The following is a 27,766-nucleotide window of genomic DNA, read 5'->3' as shown; positions in this document are numbered from 1 at the left end:
CATCAGCTGCTTAATCGTCCTAGGTCCCCCACCAAAGGATACCAAGGCTGCTTGGGATGGCTGCAAAGGGCCTGGTGGCCTCTTACCTTTTTGACCTCTCTTGCTTTCACGGGACCTTCTGTGGCAGAAATCATTTTCAGGATCACAAGACTCTTCTCCTCAGCATTTCCTTTCAAAAGGTAGGACATGGACACTGTGAACTGCTCCTGGGAGATGCGCTCACTGGGCCCCTTGGTCTTCCCAGTCACGTCCACCCTCCGCATGCCCTCAAACAGTCTGGTGACCATCTCTTGGGGAAGAGCTTCCCCCACATGGCTCTGCGGGGACAGGTAGGTGAAGAGGTCAGACAGGGTGCCAGTCAAATGAGGCAGGATGATGGAAATATAGCTAAGGGAGAAAGACCAACCACTGCTACCAGCACATAACCTTCCTAGATCCCCAAATGCACCATCTCTCCCCACCTAAGGGCATCATGACACCGCAGGACCCACACACGTAACGCATCCTGGCTCGTGGCTCATCTTGGCCGTCAGACTCTTCCATCATCTGTTCCCATCCTGCCCTCCAGACTTCCCAGTCTCCCCAGACTGGCTGTGTCATCCCTGCCTCTGGCCATCGTCTGCTCTTCACTCTGCTTACAACATCTCCTCAATTCTAGATTCTAGTAGCTGTCATTTGCATGTCTAAATTTATTTCCATATGGAACATAGGGTCTGTGTAGTGCTAAACTGGCATGCTCTATACTATGGACTTCCAAATATATTAGCTAGCGTTATCAATCCGAGTTCTTTGTGCTCAGTATGCATTGGAAAGGGGGGGAGGATAAATTGGGAGATTGGGAGTGACATATACATACTACCATATATAAAATAGATAACGAATAAGGTCCTACTGTATGGCACAGGGAACTACTCAAAATTCTGTAATGACCTATATGGGAATAGAAGCTAAAAAAGAGTGGCTATATGTATAGGTATAACTGATTCACTTTGCTGTATAGCAGAAACTAACACATCACTGTAAATCAACTACACTCCAATAAAAATTTTTTAAAATTTTAAAAATCTAGTTCTTGGGACTTCCCTGGCGGTCCAGTGGTTAAGACTCCACGCTGCCAATGCGGGGGGCATGGGTTCAATCTCTGGTCAGGGAGCTAAGATCCTACATGCCACACAGCAAGGCCAAAAAATTAAAAGAAAAAAATCTAGTTCTTAATCGTCTTGCCAGTAACATTCTGTAAATACCCTCTTCTCTTTGACTCCAACATCAAATCTGATTTTGTCCAGGATCATAAATACAGGGGGAGAGAAAGCAAACCATGAACTAAATCAGTGAGGTCTGAAAACTGAAGTCTCCTGTAACAACTTCCCGTGTCTACACGGTCTGTGACAACATCAATATTCTGTATTTCTTGTAAAGCAGTTTCCCACCCTCATTGCTCAAAAAGAGTATTCCTATTTCTGTCGGTGTTTCCAAAGTTCTACTGGAAGAGAAACCTCTAATTCGTTCCCAAAGGAACCTTTATTTGGTTGCCAAGGTTTTCTGACCAACTTTTCACCCTATTTATCTTTTTTTTTTTTTTTTGCCGCATTGGGTCTTCATTGCTGCGCGCAGGCTTTCTCTAGTTGCAGCCAGCGGGGGCTACTCTTCGTTGCGGTGCGCAGGCTTCTCATTGCAGTGGCTTCTCTTGTGGAGCATGGGCTCTAGGCGTGCAGGCTTCAGTAGTTGTGGCATGCAGGCTCAGTAGTTGTGGCTCGCGAGCTGTAGAACGCAGGCTCAGTAGTTGTGGCGCACAGGCTTAGCTGCTCTGCGGCATGTGGGATCTTCCCGGACCAGGGCTCAAACCCGTGTCCCCTGCACTGGCAGGAGGATTCTTAACCACTGCGCCACCAGGGAAGCCCCACCCTATTTATCTTGATAAACACCTGTGAACTTGTCACGAACTCAGCAGTTAAGTTCCTAAGTGGCCTGTCTTGTTTTGTCTGCTCCAGCTTAGTGGGCGACCCAGCAGACTGGGGTGCTTTTGGCCTAGTGGAGATACACACACACACACACACACACACACACACACAAGCTGTAACCCCAATAACCTCCCTGGCCAGTTTCCTCAACTATAACGTGAGTATGTTGGGGGGATCCCCAATGCCATCCGCTCCTATTCTGCATGTCCTAAAAGAGGAGGCTCTCCTCAGAAAACTAAAAATAGAGCTACCATATTATCCCACACTCCTACTTCTGGGCATACATCCAGACAAAACTATAACTCAGAAAGATACCTGCACCCCTATGTTCACAGCAGCACTACTGACAATGGCCAACACATGGAAACAACCTAAGTGTCCATCGACAGAGGAATGCATAAAGAAGATGTGGTACATATACACAATGGAATACTACTCAGCCATAAAAAAGAATGAAATAATGCCATTTGCAGCAACATGGATGGACCTAGAGATTATCATACTAAGTGAAGTAAGTCAGACAGAGAAAGACAAATACTATACGATGTCACTTATATGTGGAATCTAAAATATGGCACAGAAGAACCTATCTACAAAACAGAAACAGACTCACAGACATAAGAGGTCATACTTGTGGTTGCCAAGGCCGAGGGGGAGTCAGGGAGGGATGGAGTGGGAGCTTGAGGTTACCAGATGTCAACTATTATACATAGGATGGATAAACAACAGGGTCCCACTATATAGTACATGGAACTATATTCAATATCCTGGGAGAAACCATAATGGAAAAGAATATAAAAAAGAATGTGTATATGTGTATAGCTGAGTCACGTCGCTGTACAGCAGAAATTAACGCTACGTTGTAAATCAACTATAGTTCGATAAAAAACTAAATTTAAAAGAGGAGGCTCTGAAATGTCTTCACACATTGCACCGCCTCCCCGCTGCCCAGGGGGATGGGCTGATGAGGTCTCTTTGCTGTTGTCTCGCTCTGTCTGAGCACCCAAACCACCCAAACACGTGGCTAAGAGCCCCATGGAACGGGGCCAAAAGATGGGTAAATGGGCAGTTCTCACTCGTTGTCAGGTGAATCTTGACTCTGAAACTTCGTTATTTTGTTAGGAAAACCACAAAACTCCCAGGACGTCAAACGCTTACGAATCCTAAAGGTCAAGGTGGACCTGAAACTTTGCAGTTATTGGACCCACAAATACAGCTAAGGGCAGCCTATCACTCGTCTGGAGGGAAATCGGGGACAGTGGTTCAAGAGACAGGAAGAGGCCAGCCCCTCTAGTCAACCTCAAGTGGGAAAAGTCCCCCAAACACTGTGATACGAAGGCTGAGCAGAGCAGCTGCAACATGGACCATGGAACCCACAAAGCTGAAAATAGGTACTATCTGTCCCTTTCCAGAAAACACACCCCTCCGTGTTCCCACACCTGTCTTACGGGAACAGACAGCCAATGTTGGCCTGACCCCTCCCCAAATTCAACATGAACTTCTGACTGTTACTCTTGCCTTCAGTGCCTGCAGAGAGAAGGATCTGGGCGAGGTACTGGAGCGGAGTTCCGCCGACAACAGAGCATCAAACAATCTGTCGATCTCGGCCTGCTCCGCAGGAAGAAACCGCGGGGAGAGACTCTGCCCCGAGAGGCTCTTGCTATTCCCCATCTGTCCTGGTAGCTGGCAGGAGTCTCTGCAGAAGGAAAGTTCACACCCAGTTAGCAGGGAAATCAAGAGGTAATCATCACAGAAAATAAACATCGATAATTACATGGTCAAGGTAATCAATACTGACCTCCTTGCAAAATGCAGCTACAACACGTCAGAGCTATGTAATGTTGTTTCAGTGTGGCAGAAATTAATGGTCGACACAAATAAAGTGGGAAAACCCAATTCTAATTCTTCTGACTGCCTGAGGCCTGCTCATAATTGCCAACCAATAGTCGATTTCTTTATTCGAAAACAGTTTCTAAGCTAATGTAACTAAAATGTAGAAAAATCAGGATTTCAATCTGAATATTCATTTTTTAAAAGTCTGAGTTGAAAAAATAATCTATAAGGCTGGATGATCACACGTATTTTAAAAAAATCAACACCCTGCAAATATCACCTACAGAGCAGACGTGCTATTAGACATATTCTTCCCTTTGTGATCCTGGCTCCACCTGGCTGGCTGTATGGTCTTGGGCAAGCGACCAAAACTCTCTGTGCCCCAGTTTCCTCGTTTGTAAAATGGGAATAATCACAGCCCAACCTCAGACGGCTGTGATCATGGTTGCCCAAAGCCGTGAGATCAGGACTTCCCTGGTGGCACAGTGGTTAAGAATCAGCCAGCCAATGCAGGGGACACAGGTTTGAGCCCTGGTCCGGGAAGATCCCACATGCCGCCGAGCAACTAAGACCATGCGCCACAACTACTGAGCCTGTGCTCTAGAGCCCACGAGCCACAACTACTGAGCCCCCATGCCACAACTACTGAAGCCCGTGCACCTAGAGCCCATGCTCCACAGAAAGAGAAGCCACCACAATGAGAAGCCCGCACACCACAACAAACGGTAGCCCCCATTCGCCGCTACTGGAGAAAGCCCGCATGCAGCAACGAAGACCCAATGCAGCCAAAAATAAATAAATAAAATTAATTTATTAAAAAATAAATAAGTAAATAACATACAAAGGAATTCCCATAACGTTATCAGCTGATTTTTCAGCCGAAACTCTGCAGGCCAGAAGGGAGTGGCAGGATATACTTAAAGTGATGAAAGAGAAAAACCTACAACCAAGATTACCCAGCAAGGATCTCATTCAGATTCAAGGGAGAAATCAAAAGCTTTCCAGACAAGCAAAAGCTAAGAGAATTCAGCACCACCGAACCAGCTTTACCACAAATGCTAAAGAAACTTCTCTAGGAGGGAAACACAAGAGAAGAAAAGATCTACAAAAACAAACCCAAAACAATTAAGAAAATGGTCATAGGAACATACATATCAATAACAACCTTGAGTGTAAATGGATTAAATGCCCCAACCAAAAGATACAGACTGGCTGAATGGATACAAAAACAAGACCCATATATATGCGGTCTACAAGAGACCCACTTCAGACTTAGTGACACATACAGACTGAAGGTGAAGGGATGGAAAAAGGATATTCCTTGCAAATGGAAATCAAAAGAAAGCTGGAGAAGCAATTCTCATATCCAATAAAATAGACTTTAACATAAAGACTGTTACAAGAGACGAGGAAGGACACTACATAATGATCAAAGGATCAATCCAAGAAGAAGATATAACAACTATAAATGTTTATGCACCCAACACAGGAGCACCTCAATACATAAGGCAAATGCTAACAACCATGAAAGCAGAAATCAACAGTAACACAATAATAGTAGGGGACTTTAACACGCCACTTACACCAATGGACAGATCGTCCAAACAGAAAATAAATACGGAAACACAAGCTTTAAATGACACAATAGAACAGTTAGATTTAACTGATATTTATAGAACATTCTACCCAAAAGTGGCAGAATACACTTTCTCCTCAAGTGCACATGGAACATTCTCCAGGACAGATCACATCTTGGGTCACAAATCAAGCCTCAGAAAATTTAAGAAAATTGAAATCGTATCAAGCATCTTTCCTGACCACAACATTATGAGATTGGAAATCAATTACAGGAAAAAAACTGTAAAAAACACAAATACATGGAGACTAAACAGTGTGCTACTAAATAACCAAGAGATCACTGAAGAAATCAAAGAAGAAATGAAAAAAAAAAAAAACATAGAAACAAATGACAATGAAAACATGACGACCCAAAACCTATGGGACACAGCAAAACCAGTTCAGGGAAGTCTATAGCAATTCAATCTCACCTCCAGAAACAAGAAAAATCTCAAATAAACAATCTAACCCTACACATAAAACAACTAGAGAGTGGCTTCCCTGGTGGCACAGTGGTTGAGAAACTGCCTGCCAATGCAGGGGACACGGGTGCGAGCCCTGGTCTGGGAAGATCCCACATGCCGTGGAGCAACTGGGCCCGTGAGCCACAACTACTGAGCCTGCGCGTCTGGAGCCTGTGCTCCGCAACAAGAGAGGCCCCGATAGTGAGAGGCCCGCGCACCGCGATGAAGAGTAGCCCCCGCTTGCCACAACTAGAGAAAGCCCTCGCACAGAAACGAAGACCCAACACAGCCCTAAATTAATTAATTAATTAATTAATTAAAAAAAAAAAAACTGGAGAAAGAAGAACAAAGAAAACCCAAAGTCAGTAGAAGGAAAGAAATCATAAAAATCAGAGGAGAAATAAATGAAATAGAAACAAACAAAAGAACAAAGATCAATAAAACTAAAAGCTGGTTCTTTGAGAAGGTAAACAAAATTGATAAACCCTTAGCCAGACTCATCAAGGAAAAAAGGGAGCGGATGCAAATCAATAAAATTAGAAATGAAAAAGGAGAAATCACAATTGATACTGCAGAAATACAAAGGATTACAAGAGATTACTACAAAGAACTATATGCCAATAAAATGGACAACCACGAAGAAATGGACAAATTCTTGGAAAGGTACAATTTTCCAAGACTGAACCAGGAAGAATTAGAAAATATATCTTAAAAAATATAACTATTTTTGATAAAAAATATACCTATCACAAGAAATGAAATTTTAACTGTAATTAAAAATCTTCCACCAAACAAAGGTCCAGGACCAGATGGCTTCAGAGGCAAATTCTATCAAACACTTAGAGTAGAGCTAACACCTAATCATTCTCAAACTCTTCCAAAAAATTGCAGAGGGAGAAACACTCCCAAATTCATTCTGTGAAGCCACCTTCACCCTGATACCAAAACTAGGAAAAGATATCACAAAAAAAGAAAATTACAGACCAATATCATTGATGAATATAGATGCAAAAATCCTGAACAAAATACTAGCAAACAGAATCCAACAGCACATTAAAAGGATCATAAACTATGATTAAGTGGGATTTATCCCAGAGATGCAAAGATTCTTCAATATATGCAAATCAATCAATGTGATACACCACATTAACAAATTAAGCAATAAAAACCATATGATAATCTCAACAGATGCAGAAAAGGTTTTTGACAAAATTCAACACCCATTTATGATAAAAACTCTCCAGAAAATGGGCAAAGAGGGAACCTACCTCAACATAATAAAGGCCATATATGACAGACCCACAGCAAGCATCATACTCAATGATGAAAAACTGAAAGCATTTCCTCTAAGATCAGGAAAAAGACAAGGATGTCCACTCTCGCCACTCTTATTCAACATATTTTGGAAGTCCTAGCCACGGCAATCAGAGAATAAAAAGAAATAAAAGGAATACAAATTGGAAAAGAAGAAGTAAAACTGTCACTGTGTGCAGATGACATGATACTATACATAGAGAATCCTAAAGATGCTACCAGAAAACTACTGGAGCTAATCAATGAATTTGGTAAGGTTGCAAGATACAAAATTAATGCACAGAAATCTCTGGCATTCCTATACACCAACAACGAAAAATCAGAAAGAGAAATTAAGGAAACAATCCCATTTACCATCTCAACAAAAAGAATAAAATACCTCGGAATAAACCTGCCTAAAGAGGCGAAAGATTTGTACTCAGAAAACTATAAAACACTGACGAAAGAAATCAAAGATGACATAAACAGATGGAGAAATATACCATGTTCTTGGATTGAAAGAATCAATATTGTGAAAATGACTATACTACCCAAAGCAATCTACAGATTCAATGCAATCCCTATCAAACTACCAATGGCATTCTTCACAGAATTAGAATGCCATTACAATTCGTATGGAAACACAAAAGACCCCAAATAGCCAAAGCAATATTGAGAAAGAAAAACAGAGTTGGAAGGATCAGGCTCCCCGACTTCAAACTATACCACAAAGCTACAGTACTCAAGACAGTACGGTACTGGCGCAAAAACAGAAATATAGATCAATGGTACAGGACAGAATGCCCAGAGATAAACCCACGCACATATGGGCACCTAATTCACAACAAAGGAGGCAAGAACATACAATGGAGAAAAGACAGCCTCTTCAATAAGTGGTGCAGGGAAAACTGGACAGCTACATGTAAAAGAATGAAATACACTCCCTACCACCATACACAAAAATAAACTCCAAATGGATTAAAGACCTAAATGTAAGGCCAGACACTATAAAACTCTTAGAGGGAAACATAGGAAAAACACTCTTTGACATAAACCACAGCAAGATCATTTTTGACCCACCTCCCAGAGAAATGGAAATAAAAACAAAAATAAACAAATGGGACTTAATTAAACTTAAAAGCTTTTACACAGCAAAGGAAACAGTACACAAGACAAAAAGACAACCCTCAGAATGGGAGAAAATATTTGCAAATGAAACAACAAAGGATTAATCTCAAAATATACAAACAGCTCATGGAGCTCAATATCAAAAAAACAAACAATCCAATTAAAAAATGGACGGAAGACCTAAATAGACATTTCACCAAGGAAGCCATACAGATGGCCAAGAGGCACATGAAAAGATGCTCAACATCACTAATTATTAGAGAAATGCAAATCAAAACTACAATGAGGTATCACCCCACGCCGGTCAGAATGGCTATTAACAAAAAATTTAGAAACAATAAATGCTGGGAAAGGTTTGGTGAAAACGCAACCCTCCTGCACTGTCGGTGGGAATGTAAATTGATACAACCACTATGGAAAACAGTATGGAGGTTCCTTAAAAAACTAAAAATCGTATTACCATATGACCCAGCAATCCCACTACTGGGCATATATCCTGAGAAAACCATGATTCAAAAAGAGACATGTACCACAATGTTCACTGCAGCACTATTTGTAATAGCCAGGACATGGAAGCAACCTAAGTGTCCGTCGACAGATGAATGGATAAAGAAGATGTGGCACATAGATACAATGCAATATTAGTCAGTCATAAAAAGAAACGAAATTGAGATATTTGTAGTGAGGTAAATGGACCGAAAGTCTGTCATAGAGTGAAGTAAGTCAGAAAGAGAAAAACAAATACTGTATTCTAAGGCATATATATGGAATCTAAAAAAAAAAAAAAAATGGTACTGATGAACCTAGTTGCATGGCAGGAATAAAGAGGTAGACATAGAGAATGGACTTGAGGACACAGGGTGGGAGAGGGAAGCTGGGGCAAAGTGAGAGTAGCACTGACATATATACACTACCAAATGTAAAATAGTTAGCTAGTGGGAAGCAGCAGCATAGCACAGGGAGATGGGCTCGGTGCTCTGTGATGACCTAGAGGGGTGGGATAGGCAGGGCGGGAGGGAGGCTCAAGAGGGAGGGGCTATAGGGACATATGTATGCATATGGCTGATTCACTTTGGTGTACAACAGAAACTGTATTGTAAAGCGATTATTCCCCCCAAAAGATCTATTTATAAAAACAAAAGATAAAAAAAAATAAACTCCAGGTACCAAAAAAAAAAAAGTGAACAATTCAGTGGCATTTGGGACATTCACAACATTGTGAGACCACCACCTTTATCTAGTTCTAAAACGTTTCCATCACCCCAAAAGACAGCCCACACCCATGAGCAGTTATTCCCCATCCCCGATCCCTCAGCCCCTGGCAACCACTAATGCGCTTTCTCTGTGGATTTGCCTATTTCGAACATTCCATGTAAATGAAATCATCCAGTACATGGCCTTTGGGGTCTGGCTCTTTTCACTCAGCATAATGTTTTAAAATTTCATCTGCATGGTGGCACGATCAGTACTTCACTCCTTTTTATGGGTGAATAATAATTATGGTAGATGGAGATGCCGTCTTTGGTTTATCCATTCGTCTGCTGATGGACATTGGGGGCTGTTTCTATCCTTTGGGTGTTGTGAACAGTGCTGCTGTGAACATATGTGTACATGTACTTGTCTGAGTCCCTGCTTTCAAATTTGGGGGCGGCAGGTACTATACCTAGGAATGGAATTGCTGGGTTGTATAATCTGATGTTCACTTTTTGAGGAATTGCCAAACTATTTTCTGATTCACATTCCCAGCAGGAAAGCATGCGGGTTCCAATTTCTCCATATCCTCTCTGACATTCTTGCTATTTTTCCATCTTTTTAATCCAGCCATCGTGGCAGGGGTGCCCATCTGCCCCAAACAGGAAGCGTCCAGCAGAGGGTTCCTTGGACAGGAGCTGTAGCGCACTTGCAAAGGCTGCTGGAAACGGGTGCTTGTGCAGCCCAGTTTGGGGCTATCACTCACGGGCCACCTGATCTAACTGGTTCCAATTCTCAAGTTTTTCAGCAGCCTAAGAGCCAAGAAGGAAAACTTCCGGCCCTGGGCTCAAGGTCCTGCCTGCGTGAGGCTTTCTTCATGTCTAAGATACAGCGAGTGGCACCACCGGGTGCCTGGTCCCCTCCAGGGGGCACAGCCCAAGCGGCCACGCCAAGGCAGACCCGTCTTGTTTGTCAACTTTTCTAAGAGCCCCAAGAAACAACCTGATCATGTAGGACTGGATGAGGAGACGAGCCATCATCATTTGATTTTTAACTACCCGCCACTTCCGGAAGAGAGGAGGAAAGAGTGCCAAGCAAAGGCAGAAAGAAGGTACGAACATCACTGACGCTGCAGTTAATTTAATATATTCTGCCAACTGCCAAGCCGTGCGCTTAGTATTAAGTGTCTGAAAGCCACGCCTAAGAGAAATCACAATAGAAAATAGGTCGGTGCCCCCTGGTTATCGACAAGCAGGAGTACGCGTGTGGTCAGAGCTGCATTTCCACCCCAAGGCAGCGAGGAAGCACGGGGTCTCGGTGAGAGTGTGAAGGGGGCTGCTTTCTTGGAAGGCTCAAAGAAGGGGTTGATGCCATTCAGTGACTGGGTAGCTTAATCCTTCTCATCGAGGATGCAGGAGGAACAGAGAAGGGCTAGGGTGATAATTAAGAAGGACGCTGCACTGTTCTGTGGACCAGAAAGCAGGCCACAGGTTATCCTGGGTCCCCGCACAGTGACCTGATCTGTCTACACAGCATGATTTTGCTTTCACTTGGTTCCACCCCCACTTTGCTTCCATTAGCGATACATCACGATGGCTTTAGTCAACAGTATTTTTAGAGTCACACCCTTCCAACCAGGGAAATTCAAGATTCTCTCAAAATCTGTGTTAATTTGTCAAGTCGCCAAAAGATCTGTCACACAACTCTCCCTGCGTCCCTCCCTTGTTATCCTGCTGAAATCCTGGAAATGGTAAATGAATTAAAATGTACCCTAGTGAAATCTATTTCGTTCTCAGGGTCTTCCTAGCAAAGATCACCACATTTCTTCACTTCATCTAGAAAACCTTAAGGTTTGTGACATGAGAAGGCCCCTGACTCACCTAAACTCTGGAAGAGATGACGGCCTTTTGAACACCTGGGGGGAAAGGTTTTTGAGATGTCAGCACAGCTTCATATCAGAGCTGGACCCTCCAGGCCGGCTGACAGCCGTGCCCACCCGGGTGGGCTCCCAAGACCGACCTGGCGGATGCGTGTGGTCCCCTCGGAACGTCAGACACCAGTCTCTGTGGACAGTTCCCTTCTGCCCGTTGTCTGGCTCAGAGGACCCTCATGTCCACCTCTGCACCCCTCATCATCTACTCAGCCTCAGGTTCCACGACTACCCAGCATTCCTGACTTTCCTAGAACCGACTGCTGCCTTAACTGACGTGGACACAGGTCCCTCCTTACTCACGCTGCTCGCGCTGCACCCACACCTGCACGCCTGACTCACCCACCGCAGAATCTGAATGCCATTGAAGAGACTGCCGCTCGGCCACCTGGCCAGCAGCTGAGTCAGCCTGGTACACGCAGGCGCGGGGATGTGCCGGTCCAACGGCTGTGTTGTTCCCCACCCACCCCTCGGTGGACGGCCTGTTCTCTCACCAGCTCGTGAGATCCCGTGTGCTCACTCCAGGAGGTCGGCCTTGCCTGGGTCCCTCACGTTCGGGCCCCAGGGGACTCACTCCCAGACCCCAGGCACTCAGGGCCCCTTGGATCAGTGCCACTCACTCCACCACCCGTGACCGGTCCCCTGCCCACCTCTGTACCCCATGGCCCACCAGGCCTGGGCCACCAGGGAGAGCTCACAGCAAGGACAGGGGCTCCATCTACATGCCGCACCTCAAACTCCCCACATCCTGGGGAAACATCCTTCCTTCTCAAAACCAAGGAATCGCTCGACCGGGGGATACCAGCCTCTTTTAGGGGGACGTCTGGGGCTAAGAGGCTGCCAACACGTAAATGCTTCTCCTCAGACATTCCCAGATGTTCCATGACTGAGCAATCAGGGCGACCAGGGGCAGCGCCACTGAGAGGTCACGGGGCCTGCCCCCTCCAGCACACTGGCCTTCCTGACATCAGCACATGCATCTAATCCCTTCAACAGATAACTCAGTGTCTCCTAGGCCAGGCCCCCGTCAGAGGGAGAGCAGACAGAAGCCTCAGAAAGGCCCAGGGCCTGCAGGAACGTCCCGTCCAGCAAATGCTGCGGGGATCGGCAGGGATGGGGCAAGAGTGGAAAATGTCCCAAAGGACATGTTCTGGCTGGGTTTTCCGGCACCCACAGGTGGTTCACCCAGGAAGCAGGGACAGTGCACACAAAGGTGCAGGGTGAAACCGACATCGTCCAGGCGAGGTCTCGTGTGCGGAGGGGGCCAGAGGGGTCTACAGAGCAAGGCGGCCTCATCTGCCTCCACCCAGCCACTCACTTCCAGCCCATCCCAGCCCCCTCCTCTGTCCCACCGGAAACAGGCTCCTCCACTGTTGTCTGGAAACAGCAGCCTGGCCTCCTCAGGGTCCAAATGCCTTCGAGAAAGGACCAGAGCTGGGCGAGGTGCCCACAGGGAGGACTGGAGGGCAGAAATGCACAGGAGAGGTGCGGCCCATCAGCATGCATGCGGTAGGCTCAGGGCGGCCCCTGGAAGAGATGCCAGGGAAGGCCCAGAAGCAGGGCAGCTGGCAACACTGGCTTTTCTTCTAGGAGGAAGAACTGCTACACCCTCAAGCAGGAGCCACAGGCCTGGAGTCAACAAAAGGTGGAAGGAAGGGCAGCCTCTCAGACCATGCCCCAGGCCCCTGGCCCACCATTCTCGGTGTCCGCAGGGCACTGGTAAGAGGACACATCTTTAGACAGCTCCAAGGACAGCCCGCTCCTGTTAAAGAGCTCCACACGGCGGGATGAAGTAATGGCAGTGGTACAGCGTCCCCAAGTTCATCCAGCCTGGACTGCATCGTTTTATCAGGCTTGAAATCTCTTTAATCAACTTTGGGGAGGAACTGAAGGCCTTTGATGCGTCCTTGCTTCTCCCCAGATGCATATTCCTGAACTTTCTTTCAGTCCCTGGCCATGGTTTTCTCACGGGACTGTCCTGGGTGCACCTCGATATGTGCCACAGGCTTTTTTTTCCGGGCAAGCTGTGCATAAAACAACCCAACGCTGGCCTGAGTCTCCTGCAGGTTTACGTATATCACGTTCTCTTTCAAGAGGACGCACCTCAGCGTTCCTTTAAGATCGCTAACCCCAGTGGTTCTCAACTGGGGGCAGTTCTGTCTGCCGGGGGGACAGCTGGCAATGATGTCTGGTTGTCACGACCAGGGAGAGGGGTGCTGCTGGCATCCAGAGGATAACAACCAGGGGTGCTGCTAAATACCCTACAACGCACAGGACAGCCCCCCCTGAACAAAGAAGTCCCTGGCCCCAAATGTGAGTAGGACTGAGAATGAGAAACTGGCTTCCAAAGATGCAGGGCCGTGGGGCAGAGTGGGAGGGTGGGCACTGAAGTGCGCTGGTACCCAGGTGGTATAAGCAAAGATGCACAGATCCGAGTCCAAGCTCTGACACTGGTCGGCGTTAAGACTGAGGGCAAGTTATGAAGGCTTTTCCAACCCTAGTAAAACAGGGACAGTGCCACCAGCCCTGTAATGAGGGGAAAGGATTACATAAGGCAGCATCGGGCATTTATCAATAATTCAGCTTTCTGGAGGCCAGAGGAGGAGACACATGAGCCCAAGGCAACAGAAGGTTTCTTGCCTCGGAACAAAACAGCCCAGCTTGGAAGGAACAAACTCCCCAGGGCTAGGGAGGGAGCCAGGAGCTGTTTTTCTGCAGAATCGGCCGCAGTTCCTGCTGGCATCCTAGCATGGCTCAGGCACCTCTTTTCAGAGCCTCTCTGAGGACTCCTGTCCTCGAGGGACACGCTGGACTCTCCACCTCCAAGGGGCCACAGTCCTGGGAGCAGCAATCTGGCCCTCAGTACGCCCCTTCTGCCAAGACTCTCAGCCCCTCATCTGCTTCAAGCTTTGCTTACATCCCAGAACCTTCCACGACGGGTCAGCTTGAGCCTGGGCCAGCCGCCAGCTGTGCAGAGTCCCTGCTAGCCAGAAGGTGACCTGTCCCGCTCCTGCCCTGTGCTGGCTTCCCTCCCTCCAGGGAGCCCCGGTGGCTCATCTGCAGGGTGTCAGCCTAGGAGCACTTTCTTCTCTCCCCTCTGCCCTGAATTTAGCCATCAGCTCCACTCTCCGGGGACAAAGTGAGTAGGCTGTGGTCATTAGAGAGACCGCCCCAGCCCGGCACACACTCCAGTACAACCCCCTGCCTCGCCTCCTCCCGCCGACGCTCCCCAGTTCTTCCTGCGTCTCTACAGCTCTCTCTCGCTTTCCCTTCTGACAGCGGGCCTCCACCCTGAGAACCCTCGGGTAAGAATCTGCCGGAACCCTCCGATCTCAACCACACGGCAAGCAGAATGTGAGGAGTGATTCTGTGCTCCAACACGCGGAGAGACCCTTCCTCCCTCGCAGCTATCCCCCCACCACTCCCCACCCCGCCGCAGGGCAGAGAGGCACGGGCTGCCAGGTAGGGGCAGGGCCCAGGTCCACTCTGGCACCATTCGTTCCCAGGACCAGGGTCATCGCCCCCAACCCTCAGCTGGCCAGGCTGCTCCCTCCAGGCCTCCTGACCAACGACCTTCCCCCTCCCACACGCCCACCCTTCCTCCCACCGAAGCCCTCACCCTCAGCCCCAGAGCCGACCCGACCTGCCTTTCCGGTTGCAGTCCACAGGTGCTCCTCTAGAGCTGCCCACCCCGTTGCCAGGCGACAGCGCTGACGGACGGCTATCTGCCCCAATCGCAGAAGCGGAAGTCTAGGGGCGGAGCCTTATAAAGAATTCAGCCAATGGATATGCACCTCATGGGGAGCCGGCCGGCGCAGAAGGGTAAGGGCGGGGCCGTGGGCGGGGCCGGATGCAGGAAGGAAGGAGGTGGGATTCCTGGGGAGCCGCCGTGGGAGGAGCTGGAAAAGGCGCTAGAGGCGGAAGTGGGAAAGAGAGTGGCTGAGGATTCACGGGAGGAGCCAGGGAGGAGCACCTGGGGAGGGAGGGGTTGTCTGGCCTCGGGTAAAGTAGCTGGGCCTTGGGAGTACGGGGTGTGGCCGGGATGAGGACAGAGCTGGGAGAGAGGAGAGCGGGCCTAAGTGAGATCCAGCGAGAGACGAGAGAGGCAGGTAACCCAGCCGCGGGACCCTCCACTACTGAGGCCTCCATGGATTAAGACCCAGGCAACCCTCCTCTGGCACCCCTCTCCCTCCCCCAACTAATCTGGGCGCAGCCTCGCATCCCAGGGCCCGGGCTCCTGCCTACCCCCCACCCCCGCTTCTGCCCCTCGGCAGCCCAGCCCCTCTCTCTTCCTGGGAGCCCTCACTTCTGTCTTGGTTCTCTGACCCCCGGTCCTTTCCAGTGGCATTTCAACGTGCTTAAGTCTGTCCAGTCTGGATAAATAAACTCACCCAGACCCTCAGGCCTTCTCCAGCTTCTCCCATCCCATCCTCAACCCCTCGACCCCAGCTTCACTCCAAAATGTCTCAGGACTGTTGTCCGGATTTATAAACCTTCCATTCGCTCCCCAAACCACTGAAACCTGGCCCCAGGGGCTCTGTCACTAAATCCATGGGGCACTTTCAGTCCTTACACGCAGGGGTTCACAGTCGGCCTTATTAAAACTCTCCTTCCTGGGCATCTAGGTCACTCAGCCCTGGCTTTTCTCCCCTCCCTCCCTGGTACTTTTCACGCTAGGCATCCTCCCTGAGATTAATTCCTTCCTCCTGTCTTCCTGGTGACTTCACTTCCCACCTGTCTGCTCTGCTGACCCCCAAACCTGCACGTCCAGCTGGTGGTCTAGACTGCACTCTGACCCTTAACGCCCATCAGGTTGCATCTCAAACTCAGCCCAGCCAAATCCAAACTCTTCCCTCCAAAACTGCATCTCCTATTTACTTCCTTCCTGAGGGCCGTCCACCACCTTCCAGGCCCAAGTCAGAGAACTGGAACCATCCTGGATGCTTCCTCCTCCTTCTCTCCCCATGTTCCATTACTTACTAAATCTGTTTTACCCCCAAGATCTGGCCTGCATCCACCCACTTCCCTTCATGTCCCCAGGGCCCCCTGTCTGGGCCAGACCCCAATAACAGCCTCCTTGCCTCCTCCAACCCATCTCCCAGCCAGAACCAATGGAACAGTTAGCACAGAAATCTTCCTCTTGCCCCTAAGACTGAGAAATGGCAGCACAGGATCAAGCAGAGTAACAGACACAGATGAAACCAGCTGCTGGGTTTTGCTGTCCTCAAGTTCACGAGGAACGACATTTCTCAAGGACACTCAGCTGCAGCTGTAAAGTGCCATAATCACCCCCTTTTTTGTGTAGTGACTGTTTTACTCAAAAAGAACTTTGAACTGTAAAATCATAGATGAGCAGAAACTTCACTGTTTGAAATTATATCACTCAGAATGAAACTTCCTGCTCCCGCCTGAGAATTTAAGTCAACTTTGATGGAGAAGCAGCCTGGATTTCCAACCCAGGTGCAGATCCATATAAGTGGTTTCTGGACATGATGGTCCATTGCCCTCCTAACTCTGTGGTTCCCAAGGGAACGGGAGCTGAGTCTACACTGCAGCCCAGGCCAGATGCTGGCCACTTCCCACACAGCCCTGTTTGGCCCTGAGCCTGTTGAAACGCTGCTTCTCTTAAGTTTCACCCAAACCCCACCTTTCCACAAAGTCCTATGAAATCTCTTTGCCTTTGTCAGTTTGAGCTGCCCAGGGCTCCCAGTGTGCTGGGTGAACAGGCCTGATTTGTCAGACTACGGGTTGACCTTGGTGGTCCTGGGCCTGTGGGGCTAGGACAGCTGTAAGGTCCCAAGGGCAAGGGCAGTGCTGGTCACAGGTCCCCAGATCGTACTGAGCACCTGCTATACACATGCCAGGCCTGGTGATACAGCAGTGAGCATTACAGTCCCTGCCCTCAGTCTTCTAGTCCTTTATCATTCAGTTCCACCTGCTGAATGACTGGGGAGGAGCATGATTAAATGGAGGGGAGGGGATGGTTGGGGGGTTTCTGGCTGCAGAGGAGAGGCTGGGGAAGATAAGAGGGAGAAAAACCAGGACGGTGAGAAGCTACGGCGGGAAAATAGATGGGATATTAAAAAATACACAGAGACTTCAAGGCTTAAAAAGAATTCAGAGCTGGAGAACAGTATGGAGGTTCCTTAAAAAACTAAAAGTAGACTTGCCATGTGATGCAGCAATCCCACTCCTGGGCATATATCCATAGAAAACTATAATTCGAGAAGATACATGCATGCCTACGTTCATAACGGCGCTATTTACAATAGCCAAGACGTGGAAGCAACCTAAGTGTCCATCAACAGAGGAATAGATAAAGAAGATGTAGTGTACATATATACATATACATACATATACAATGGAATTTACTAAGCCACAAAACGAATGAAATAATGCCATTTGCAGCAACATGGATAGACCTAGAGATTATCATACTAAGTGAAGTAAGCCAGACAGAGAAAGACAGATATCATATGATATTGCTTATATGTGGAATCTTAAAAAAAAAAAAAAAAAAGTACAAATGAACTTATTTACAAAACAGAAATAGACACACAGACATAGAAAACAAACTTATGGTTACCAAAGGGGAAGGGAGGGGAGGGATAAATTAGGAGTTTGGGATTAACAGACATATACCACTATATATAAAATAGAAAACCAACAAGTACCTACGATATAGCACAGGGAACTATACTCAATATTTTGTAATAATCTATAAGGGAAAAGAATCTGCAAAAGAATATATATATATATATAACTGAATCACTTTGCTGTACACCTGAAACATGACATTTTAGTCAACTGTACTTCAATTAAAAAAAAAAAAAAAGAACTGAGAGGCCATCTGAACATTTTCCTTTTTTGTGTCAAGGGACTACTGCCTTCCAGACTCTTTCTGTTCACCCTTGTCCCCGCCGTTCCTGCCAATCGGGTGCTTCCTGGCCAGAGCCCCTTCTCTGCTGCCTGGGGACTGCCTGGATGCTTCAGGCCCGCAAGGCACAGGCCCTCGTGGAGAGATGGGTCTGAGCACCGAGGCTGTCCCGTGGGAGCAAAGTGTTCCGCAGCCCAGGCGCCCTCACCCTCCTGGACACGAGGGAGTAACCCCAGCTCTTCGTCTCCGCTCGCTCAGGTTTCTGCCGCCTGCAGCCAAGGGAGTGGAAGGATAAGATCCCCTGTACTTATGCGTGCAAACCTCGTGAGTATACTTTCAGGAATATCCGAGGTGGTGGTGGCATTCTGTGCAAAAAGGCAATTTCCTAGAGGCTGGAGCACGCCCAGGGCAGGGGGCCGGGGGCTATGGTGGGCCCAGGTGCAGGCAGTGGGGGGCAGCGGGGCCCCCGGCTGTAGAGATACCGACAATAAAACCAACTAAAAGTCGGTCTGCTTTTTATCCCCAAGCGCCAGCAATTCTAAGCAACATCAAGTGACATCATTCTCCTCCCTGAAAAAGCCTTTTATTGGGCTAAGCACAAAACCAGGGGCTGGCAGACTTTTTCTGTCAAGGGCCCGACAGTAAGTATCTTTGATTTTTCAAGCCATACCATCTCTGTCACAGCTACGCACAGCTCTTGTGGCACCAAAACACCCACAGGCAATAGAAGAACAGTTGGGCATGGCTGTTTATGTCACGCATTTATGGACACAGAAATATGAATTTCACATAATTTTCACACATCATAAAATATTATTCTTCTGATTTTGTTTCCAACTGTTTAAAGTATGAAAGTCATTCTTAGCTCACTGGCTATATAAAAGCAGACAGTGGCCGGACTGCAGTTACTGTTACGGTTTTTTTTGTTTGGTTGGTTTATTTTTTACTAGCAGGATGAATTCTTAGAATTAAAAAAAAAAAAAAACAAAACTTTACCCAAAGAAGAAAGCTGTTTGCTACTTCAAATGTGCCAACAGGGCTTCCCTGGTGGCGCAGTGGTTGAGAGTCCGCCTGACGATGCAGGGGACGCGGGTTCGTGCCCCGGTCCGGGAAGATCCCACATGCCGTGGAGTGGCTGGGTCCGTGAGCCACAGCCGCTGAGCCTGCGCGTCCGGAGCCCGTGCTCTGCAACGGGAGAAGCCACCGCAGTGAGAGGCCCGCATACCAAAAAAAAAAAAAAAAAATGTGCCAACAGAGGAACAACTCATCAAGCATGAAGAGCCACAATAACATCATATCACAAAAGGAAAATGACAAGTCTCCAGAAACCAAACATAAAGTCAAGGAATACTATGATCTAACTGACAGAGATTCAACACAGCTGTCATAAACAAACTAAAGAGCTACAAGAGAACTCAGCAAGGCAGTTCAATGAGCTCAGGACTAAAATTAAGGAACAGAAGAAATACTCAGTAAAGATACTAAACTCTAAAAAAGAACAAATTCTGGAGCTGAAGAACTCAATGAGATGAAAAATGCATTAAAAGGCATTGGAGGGCTTCCCTGGTGGCGCAGTGGTTGAGAGTCTGCCTGCCGATGCAGAGGACACGGGTTCGTGCCCCTGTCTGGGAAGATCCCACATGCCACGGAGCGGCTGGGCCCGTGAGCCGTGGCCGCTGAGCCTGCGCGTCCGGAGCCTGTGCTCCGCAACGGGAGAGGCCACAACAGTGAGAGGCCCGCGTTCCGCCAAAAAAAAAAAAAAAAAAAAAAGCATTGGAAATAGAGCAGACCATATGGAAGAATTAGTGAGCTCAAAGAAGCTTAGGTTTTAATAATATTTATATTTTTTATTTATATATTTTCATGTATATTTATAATATTTATATAAGCTTCAAACTGTACATTTTTATGACATTTCTTTAAAAACCGAGTTTACCAATTCTGTTTAAAATTGCGTCAAAAAAAATAATAAAATACCTAGGAATAAACCTAACCAACGAAATGAAAGACCTACATGCCGAGAACTATAAAACACTGATAAAGGAGATAGAAGATGATTCAAAGAAGTGGAAAGATAACCCATGCTCTTGGATCAGAAGAATTAATATTGTTAAAATGGTGTACTACCCAAAGCAATCTATAGATATAATGCAATCCCTATCAAATTACCCATGACATTTTTCACAGAACTAGAACAAATAATCCTAAAATTGACATGGAACCACAGAAGACCCAGAACTGCCAAAGCCATCCTGAAGAAAAAGAACCAAGCCAGAGGCATAACCCTCCCAGACTTCAGACAATACTACAGTAATCAAAACAGTGTGGTGTCGGCACAAAAACAGACATATGGATCAATGGAACAGAACAGAGAGCCCAGAAATAAGCCCACACACCTATGGTCAATAAATCTTCAATAAAGGAGGCAAGAATATACAATGCAGAAAAGACAGTCTCTTCAGCAAGTGATGTTGGGAAAGCTGGACAGCTACATGTAAATCAGTGAAGTTAGAACACACCCTCTCACCATGCACAAAAATAAACTCAAAATGGCTTAAAGACTTAAACATAAGATAGGTCACCGTAAAACTCCTAGAAGAGAGCATAGACAAAACATTCTCTGACATAAATTGTACCACTGTTTTCTTAGGTCAGTCTCCCAAGGCAATAGAAATAAAAATGAAAATTAAAAACTGGGACCTCATCAAACTTACAAGCTTTTGCACAGCGAAGGAAACCATAAACAAGACGGAAGGACAACCTACAGAATGGGAGAAAAATCTCTGCAGACGATGCAACTAACGAGGGCTTAATTTCCAAAATAGACAAATGGCTCATACAATTCAACAACAAAAAAACAAACAACCCAATCTAAAAATGGGCAGAAGACCTAAAGAGACATTTCTCCAAAGAAGACGTACAGGTGGCCAATAGGCACATGGAAAGATGCTCAACATCACTGATTATTAGAGGAATGCAAATCAAAACTACAATGAGGTACCACCTCACACCCGTCAGAATGGCCATGGTTAAAAAGTCTACACATAACAAATGCTGGAGAGGGTATGGAGAATAGGGAACCCCCCTACACTGTTGGTGGGAATGTAAATTGGTACATCCACTATGGAAAACAGTATAAAGGTTCCTCAAAAAATTAAAAATAGAGTTGCCATATGATCCAGCAATCCCACTCCTGGGCATATATCCAGACAGAACTATAATTCGAGAAGATACATGCACCCCTATGTTTATAGCAGCGCTATTCACAATAGCCAAGACACGGAAGCAACCTAAGTTTCTATCTTTATCCATGAATGGATAAAGAAGATGTGGTACATATATACAATGGAATATTACTCAGCCATAAAAAAGAATGAAAGAATGCCATTTGCAGCAACATGGATGGATCTAGAGATTATCATATTAAGTAAGTCAGACAAAGACAAATATATGATATCACTTATATGTGGCATCTTTAAAAAATGATACAAATGAACTTATTTACAAAACAGACTCACAGACAAGGAAAACAAATTTATGGTTACCGAAGGGGAAAAAAGGGTCATGGGATTAACAGATACACACCACCATGTATAAAATAAACAAGGACCTCCTGTATAGCACAGGGAACTATATTCAATATGTTGTAATAACCTATAATGGAAAAGAATCTGAAAAACATTACACATATACACATATATATATATAAAAGCGAATCAGTTTACACCTGAAACTAACACAATATTATAAATCAACTATACTTCAATAAAAAGTAGACTTTTTTAAAACACGGGGTTTATTTGGAGAACACCCAGTTATAGATCTGGCCCCAACACACATGGATACAGCTACAGGCATTCAACTCAAGAGCAAGTTTGAAATACCTGGAATTTTCTGAGGTCACTCAGGGTGCAGTTTGGGTCTCCAGCCCCCCCTGCATTGAAAGAATAGATTTGAAATAAACATCATCAATACAGTGATGCGCATGACCAAGAAACAGGCCTTGGGCTACTTCAGTGCCGACATTCTACGTGACCACTTGGACTTTTTGTGCTTAAAAATTCTCAACTCCAGGACAATCTAAAAGCCTTTAGAATAAATCCCAAAGGAACTGAGGCATAAATGGCTTTTCAGTTTCTGGACTGTAGCATGTGATGCAATTTGGGTGAATCTCTGTCACACGTAGCCTTTGGCTTAAGGCTTTCCCTACTCATACAGCTGCTGCTTCATGAAAGCAATCTTGAAAGCAAAGCTAATAAAACTTGTTCATATATATGTGATGGATTAAATAAATGTGGAAGAGAAGGTACATCTCCCTTTCCAAAGAACCCCAGTAATTTATGCAGATGCTCCCAAGTGGGGGAGGCAGAGCATGACTCCCTCTCCTTGGGCCTGGGCTGCACACGGCGACTTCCTTCCAGAGAGATCAGAATGGAAATGGAGACAGGAGTGAACCATACAGGGCAGGAAACTGACCAGGCTACCGCACGCAGCTGATCACAGCTGACATCAACAGTCATAAATTACATGGATACAATGGGACCTTCTGTGACCTTGGTTTGGGGAGCCCTCAGCTCATCACGGACCCAGCAAAGGCAGCTTCTTCACTCTATGAAGTTGGCCTGCAGGCCGGGAACCCTCAACCCCCTGGTCCCCTGTGTATTTCCGCTTTCTCTGGAACGTTCCACCCAGTCTGCATCTCTCCCAGCCTCACCGGCCGTTCTCCTGTTACCAGGCATGCCTTCTTTCTTCCCTCCCGTGAGCTCACATCTCCACTGCAGGGAGGCTCAACCCCTCACAGGAGGAAGGTGTAAAAGGGTCAAGGTCACGGAGATGAGGGGAGATCTGGGGAGAGACTTGTTGGAGGGCCGAGTCTGTTTCCCCGGGAGGAGAGGGGGGAGCCTGCCTCCAACCTCAGGCCCTGGGGGTTTGGGGCTACAGTGCCCCTCCGAGAGTTCCAGCCAATGGCCACGTCACACATGCCACAGCGGAGGTGTGAGGGCAGCGGAGCGGGCTCTGCTCCCGGCGGTCACCACCCTGCCACCCAGCAGCCCGTCAGAGGAAGAGGATCTGGGACAGGATTCAGGACACACCCTGGGCACAGACGCCTGGAATCACACTGAGTCTCCCCAGGGCCCCACGGCAACAGGCTGCAGGGCATCAGCCAGCCCAGGGCAGGCAGTGCCCAGTCAGGGGAGTTGCAGTGGCCAAGGAGGCCTCCCAAGGGTGCGCAGAGGTGACCATGAGATCAAAGTCAGCTCAAAACATGGGCCAGGCCCAGATGACCTGAAGCCAGCGTGCTTCCCACGGGACGCCGAACAGCAGCCTTCAAAGACGTCCAGGTCCTAATTCCCAGAACCTGCGGGGATATGTGAGCTGACATGGCAAAGGGAACTTTGCAGATGTGATTACATTAAGGATCTTGAGATGGGAGATGATCCTGGATTATCCACGTGGGCCCAGTGTCATCACAGGTCCTTATAAGAGAGAGCAGGACAGGACTTCCCTGGTGGCGCAGTGGTTAAGAATCTTCCTTTCAATGCAGGGGACACGGGTTCAATCTCTGGTCCGGGAAGATCCCACATGCCGCGGAGCAACTAAGCCTGTGCGCCACAACTAATGAGCCTGCACTCTAGAGCCCGCGAGCCACAACTACTGAGCCCGGGTGCCACAACTACTGAAGCCCGCGTGCCTAGAGCCCGTGCTCCGCAACGAGAAGCCACCGCAATGAGAAGCCCACACACAGCGACGAAGAGTAGCCCCTGCTCTCCACAACTAGAGAAAGCCCGCGCGCAGCAACAAAGACCCAACGCAGCCAAAAATAAATAAATAAATAAATGGTTTTTTTAAAAAAAATTGGGAGTGTCAGAGTCAGACAAAGAGATGTGATGATGGGGGGGAGGGGAGAAGAAGGAAGGAGGGAGGGAGGGACTGGAAGATGCTATGCCTACTGGTTTGAAGATGAAGGATTTCTAGAATCTGGAAAAAGCAAGGGAAGGAATTCTTGATTTCAGACTTCTGACTTTCTGAACTGTAGGAGAATAAACGAATGTCTTGAGCCACTAAATCTGTGGTAATTTGCTCCAGCAGCAATGGGAAATGAATAAATTGTCATCCGTCAAGTAAAAACTTTCTGCCTACCTTCCACCTCTCCTCCCTCCTCCACGAGCCTGGAGGGGACAGAAATAGGATGGACAGACGCAGCAAATAAAGATACAAGACGCCCCGTTAATTCTGAATTTCAGGTAAACAATGAATAGTTCTTTAGTATGGATAGTCCCAAATATTGCATGGGACATACTTATACTGACAAGAAATGATCTGTTTTTCAGCTGAAATACATATTTAACTGGATACTGTGGCTGTATCTGGCAGCCCTAGCCACAGACAGCAGCTGTAGGTGAAGAAAAGAGCAAAGAAGAGGAAAACTGCCCTGTCCCTGACACCCACGGCAAGTGCTCCAGGGGAGAAGAGAGATTTAATATTAAATCAAGCCCCAAACTTTATTACCTGGGACTGGACAATTTTAATTCATGAATTGGGACCACTTTCAATCTAAAGTGACCCTGGGACCTAATTTCCTAAGAATGGAGAGAAAAAACCACAGGAAACGTCTGGGCTTTTCAGCCAAGGATGAGAAGGTGGCTCCCTCCCTCCATCACACTGAGAAGGTTGGAGGGACAGCAGGAAATAAAGCTGCTACACCTGCCGGGCCGGCTTGGACCAGTGACAATGGGATGGATCAGCTCCGTCTCCCGCCCAAGGTAAAGGTGCAGATAGATGTTGGCTGCGATGACGAGTCCTGTGTTTGCTCTGCACGTTCCCCACTGGACGTGCAGCCAGTGCAGGGCCGGAAGCAGGCCTATCCCATTCCCCAAGCCCAGTCTGTGCCCCTGCGTTTCGGAGGAGACCCGACACAGCTAATATAGCCGTGTGCCCACAAGGTGGCGCTCATGGTCACTGCAACACAATTTGCTCCGGTCACTGTTGTCACAAAAGAATATTTTAGAATAGTTTTAGATTTACAAGCTCGTTGAGAATAGGATACAAAGAGCTCCTGTGTGTCCCAGACCGAGCTTCCCCTGTGATTAACGTCTTACATTAGGGAAGAACATTTGTCAGCACTGATGAACCAATACCGATCCCACGTTACATTTAGGCATCGTATCTCTTTAGGCACCTCTGGGCTCTGACAGTTTCTCAGACTTTTCCTGGTTAGTAATGACCTGGGCAGGTGTTCTGTAAGGTGCCTCTCTACTGGGATTTGTCTGAGGTTTTTCTCACGATTAGACTGGAGTTGGGATTTGGGGAATGAGGACCCCAGAGGTCCAGTGCCCTCTTATCCCAGGTATCAAGGGCACACACGGGCCCCAAGACCCCTCACTGCTGGTGTTGGCCTTGATCACCTGGCTGAGGTCAGTCCCATCCAGCTTCTCCTCTCTACACGTGCTCCCCTTTTCCATAATGAGCTCCTTGGATCATGTGTTTTTTTTAAGTTTCCTTTTTTTTTTTTGGACGCACGGCTTGTAGGATCTCAGTTCCCCTGACCATGGGTTGAAATGTGGGCCATGGCAGTGAAAGCCTGGACTCCTAACCACTAGACCACCGGGGAACTCCCAAAGGTTTCCTTTTTCAAATCATTTCGTGTCACCCCTGGTTCAGTTAGGACAGTGGGGGTGGGTGTGAGAAGAGGGGGGCGGGGGGTGCCCCTCACATGGCGTGAGAAGTGGAGACATGCATCCCAGGGTGTACAAAGGTTGGAGTCTAGGACAGTTACTCGCGGTTCTTGCCTCTTCCCACCTCACCGATGATCCAAGTAAACCTCCATCAGTGTCCTCGAAGGGGTCACAGGAAGGAAAGCACAGGAGAGGGCGGCCAGGGAGAGCGGTGGGAGAGGGGACCCTGTGGCGCTGCCCTGGGAGCAACACGAGGATGCGGCGTCCCAGGAGTGCGGCACCGCGCATGCGCCCCACGCACACACACCGGCACTGCAGCAGGTGCTCAGAACGGAGACTGGTGCCCCCAACCCGCCCCCCACCCCATTCCGCCCAGGCCGGCTTCCCTGTAGCTCAGCGAGTTTCCATCAGTTAAGTCAGATCACACCTCTCTGCTTAGAAACCCTTGTGTGACCTCCCCCGGTCCCAGGCAGACCCTGCGGCCTCCACACCCTGGGCCTGGACATCCCTCCACCTATGGGGTCACGGGCACACCGACTCCCCAGCTCAGGGCCTTTGTAAGGGCCCTTCCACTCTGCCCAGGACAGGTGTCCCACTTTCTCCACTCCCTCACCTTCAGGCCTCGGCTCAGATCCCACCTCCCAGAGACCTTCCTGCCTCCACCCCCGTCCCTACCCCAGATGCCTCGATGAAGTGGAGCAGAGAGGGTGACGTCCCCTGAAGACAGTACAGGGTTCAAAGACCGTGTGGGAAAGCCTAACCTGGCCAGCAGGAAAGACCCCAAGGATGAGCCCTGAGGCTCCGGAGGGGGGATGGGGGTTTACGCCCCCCCAGCCAATGACCACCCCCCCACCGGGCTTAAATTCTGCAGGTTATTCCTGTGGCCACCCCGGGGGGCACACACAGCCTCCTTCGCGGTATCTTGTGAGCCGGGCGCTCTGCTCTGAGGGGTTAGTTACATTCTGGTTTTGCAATAAGTGTCTGGGAGGTCAACCCAGCATTTCTCACCACGATAAAGCACTGTTTTTCTGCTTTTGTGGTGCACGGTCTTTTCCTTCTTCTCTAAAACCATAAAAGATGTCAAATCACACACACCCCGCCCCCATGGCTGAGATCCTGTGGTGCACACCCCCAGTTAGGAGCGCCTTGGGGGCTGGGCTGAGCGAGGCCCCTGCAGCGGCCTGCTCACCCCTGCTCACCTGTGTGTCAAGGGGTTGCCTTATAAGGTGAAAAGCAGCTGCCCGCCCGCCCGCCCCGCCCGCTGCGGGTTCAGCCCAGGGCTCAGAAAGGAAGTCCTGAGTTTCGCAAGAAGCTCTGCACCGATCTTTGCAGGTCTGGCCTCCAAGCCCCCAGCCAGCTTGCTACAGGGTATCTCAGGGTATCTGTTAACAACAGGAGTTAGGTGCCAGAGACGCATGGGGACAGGGTCCTACTTCCTTTTCAGCAGTTAAAACCAGAAGAGATGCTTGGGCATTCATTGCCTGGGGAGGCCAGCAGCTAGCAGACAGAGGCAGGAGGGCATTATCACATCAGGGGAACCAGATGAAGCTGCAGTTTGGGGTTTCGAATATGACAATACTAGTACATGTCGGCTCTAGTGAACCATGGGCCAGGCCTGAACCAAGTACCCGACACGCAGTATCTCATTTAACGCTCACAACAGCTGGGTAGGATAAGTACCACTATTAGTCCCACTTTGCAGATAAGGAAAACTAAGGCTCAGAGGAAGGCAGTAACTTATCTAAGGTAAGATAAGTAGCTTTTCTACCAGACAACCAGCAAGTGGGAGAGACTGA

General features: G+C 47.9%; 1 protein-coding gene across 10 annotated transcripts in view; it reads right to left on the bottom strand.

Moving 5' to 3' along the window:
* The window catches only part of MEAK7 (MTOR associated protein, eak-7 homolog), a 69,560-nt gene that overhangs the window by 21,840 nt on the left and 19,954 nt on the right, over positions 1-27,766 (bottom strand). For 2 of the 10 annotated variants that reach the window (XR_007474538.1, XM_049704078.1), the window contains exons 1-2: positions 11,368-12,700; positions 87-3,657 (exon numbers count right to left, since the gene is read on the bottom strand). Coding sequence is in view for 9 of the 10 variants with exons in the window: in XM_049704078.1 (XP_049560035.1) it covers positions 87-287 (201 nt within the window). In the remaining variant the exon portion in view is untranslated. Of the gene's footprint in view, positions 1-86; positions 3,658-11,367; positions 12,707-12,769; positions 12,968-15,060; positions 15,085-17,839; positions 18,062-27,766 lie in introns of those variants that run through there. The other 8 variants (XM_049704085.1, XM_049704086.1, XM_049704079.1 and 5 more) reach the window with 6 other exon arrangements.

This window comes from Orcinus orca, chromosome 20 (assembly GCF_937001465.1).
Source record: "Orcinus orca chromosome 20, mOrcOrc1.1, whole genome shotgun sequence".
In the NCBI taxonomy this organism is placed as follows: Eukaryota; Metazoa; Chordata; class Mammalia; order Artiodactyla; family Delphinidae; genus Orcinus; species Orcinus orca.
Note: the sequence above shows the minus strand (reverse complement) of the source record. Positions and strands in the feature narration are given on the sequence as shown.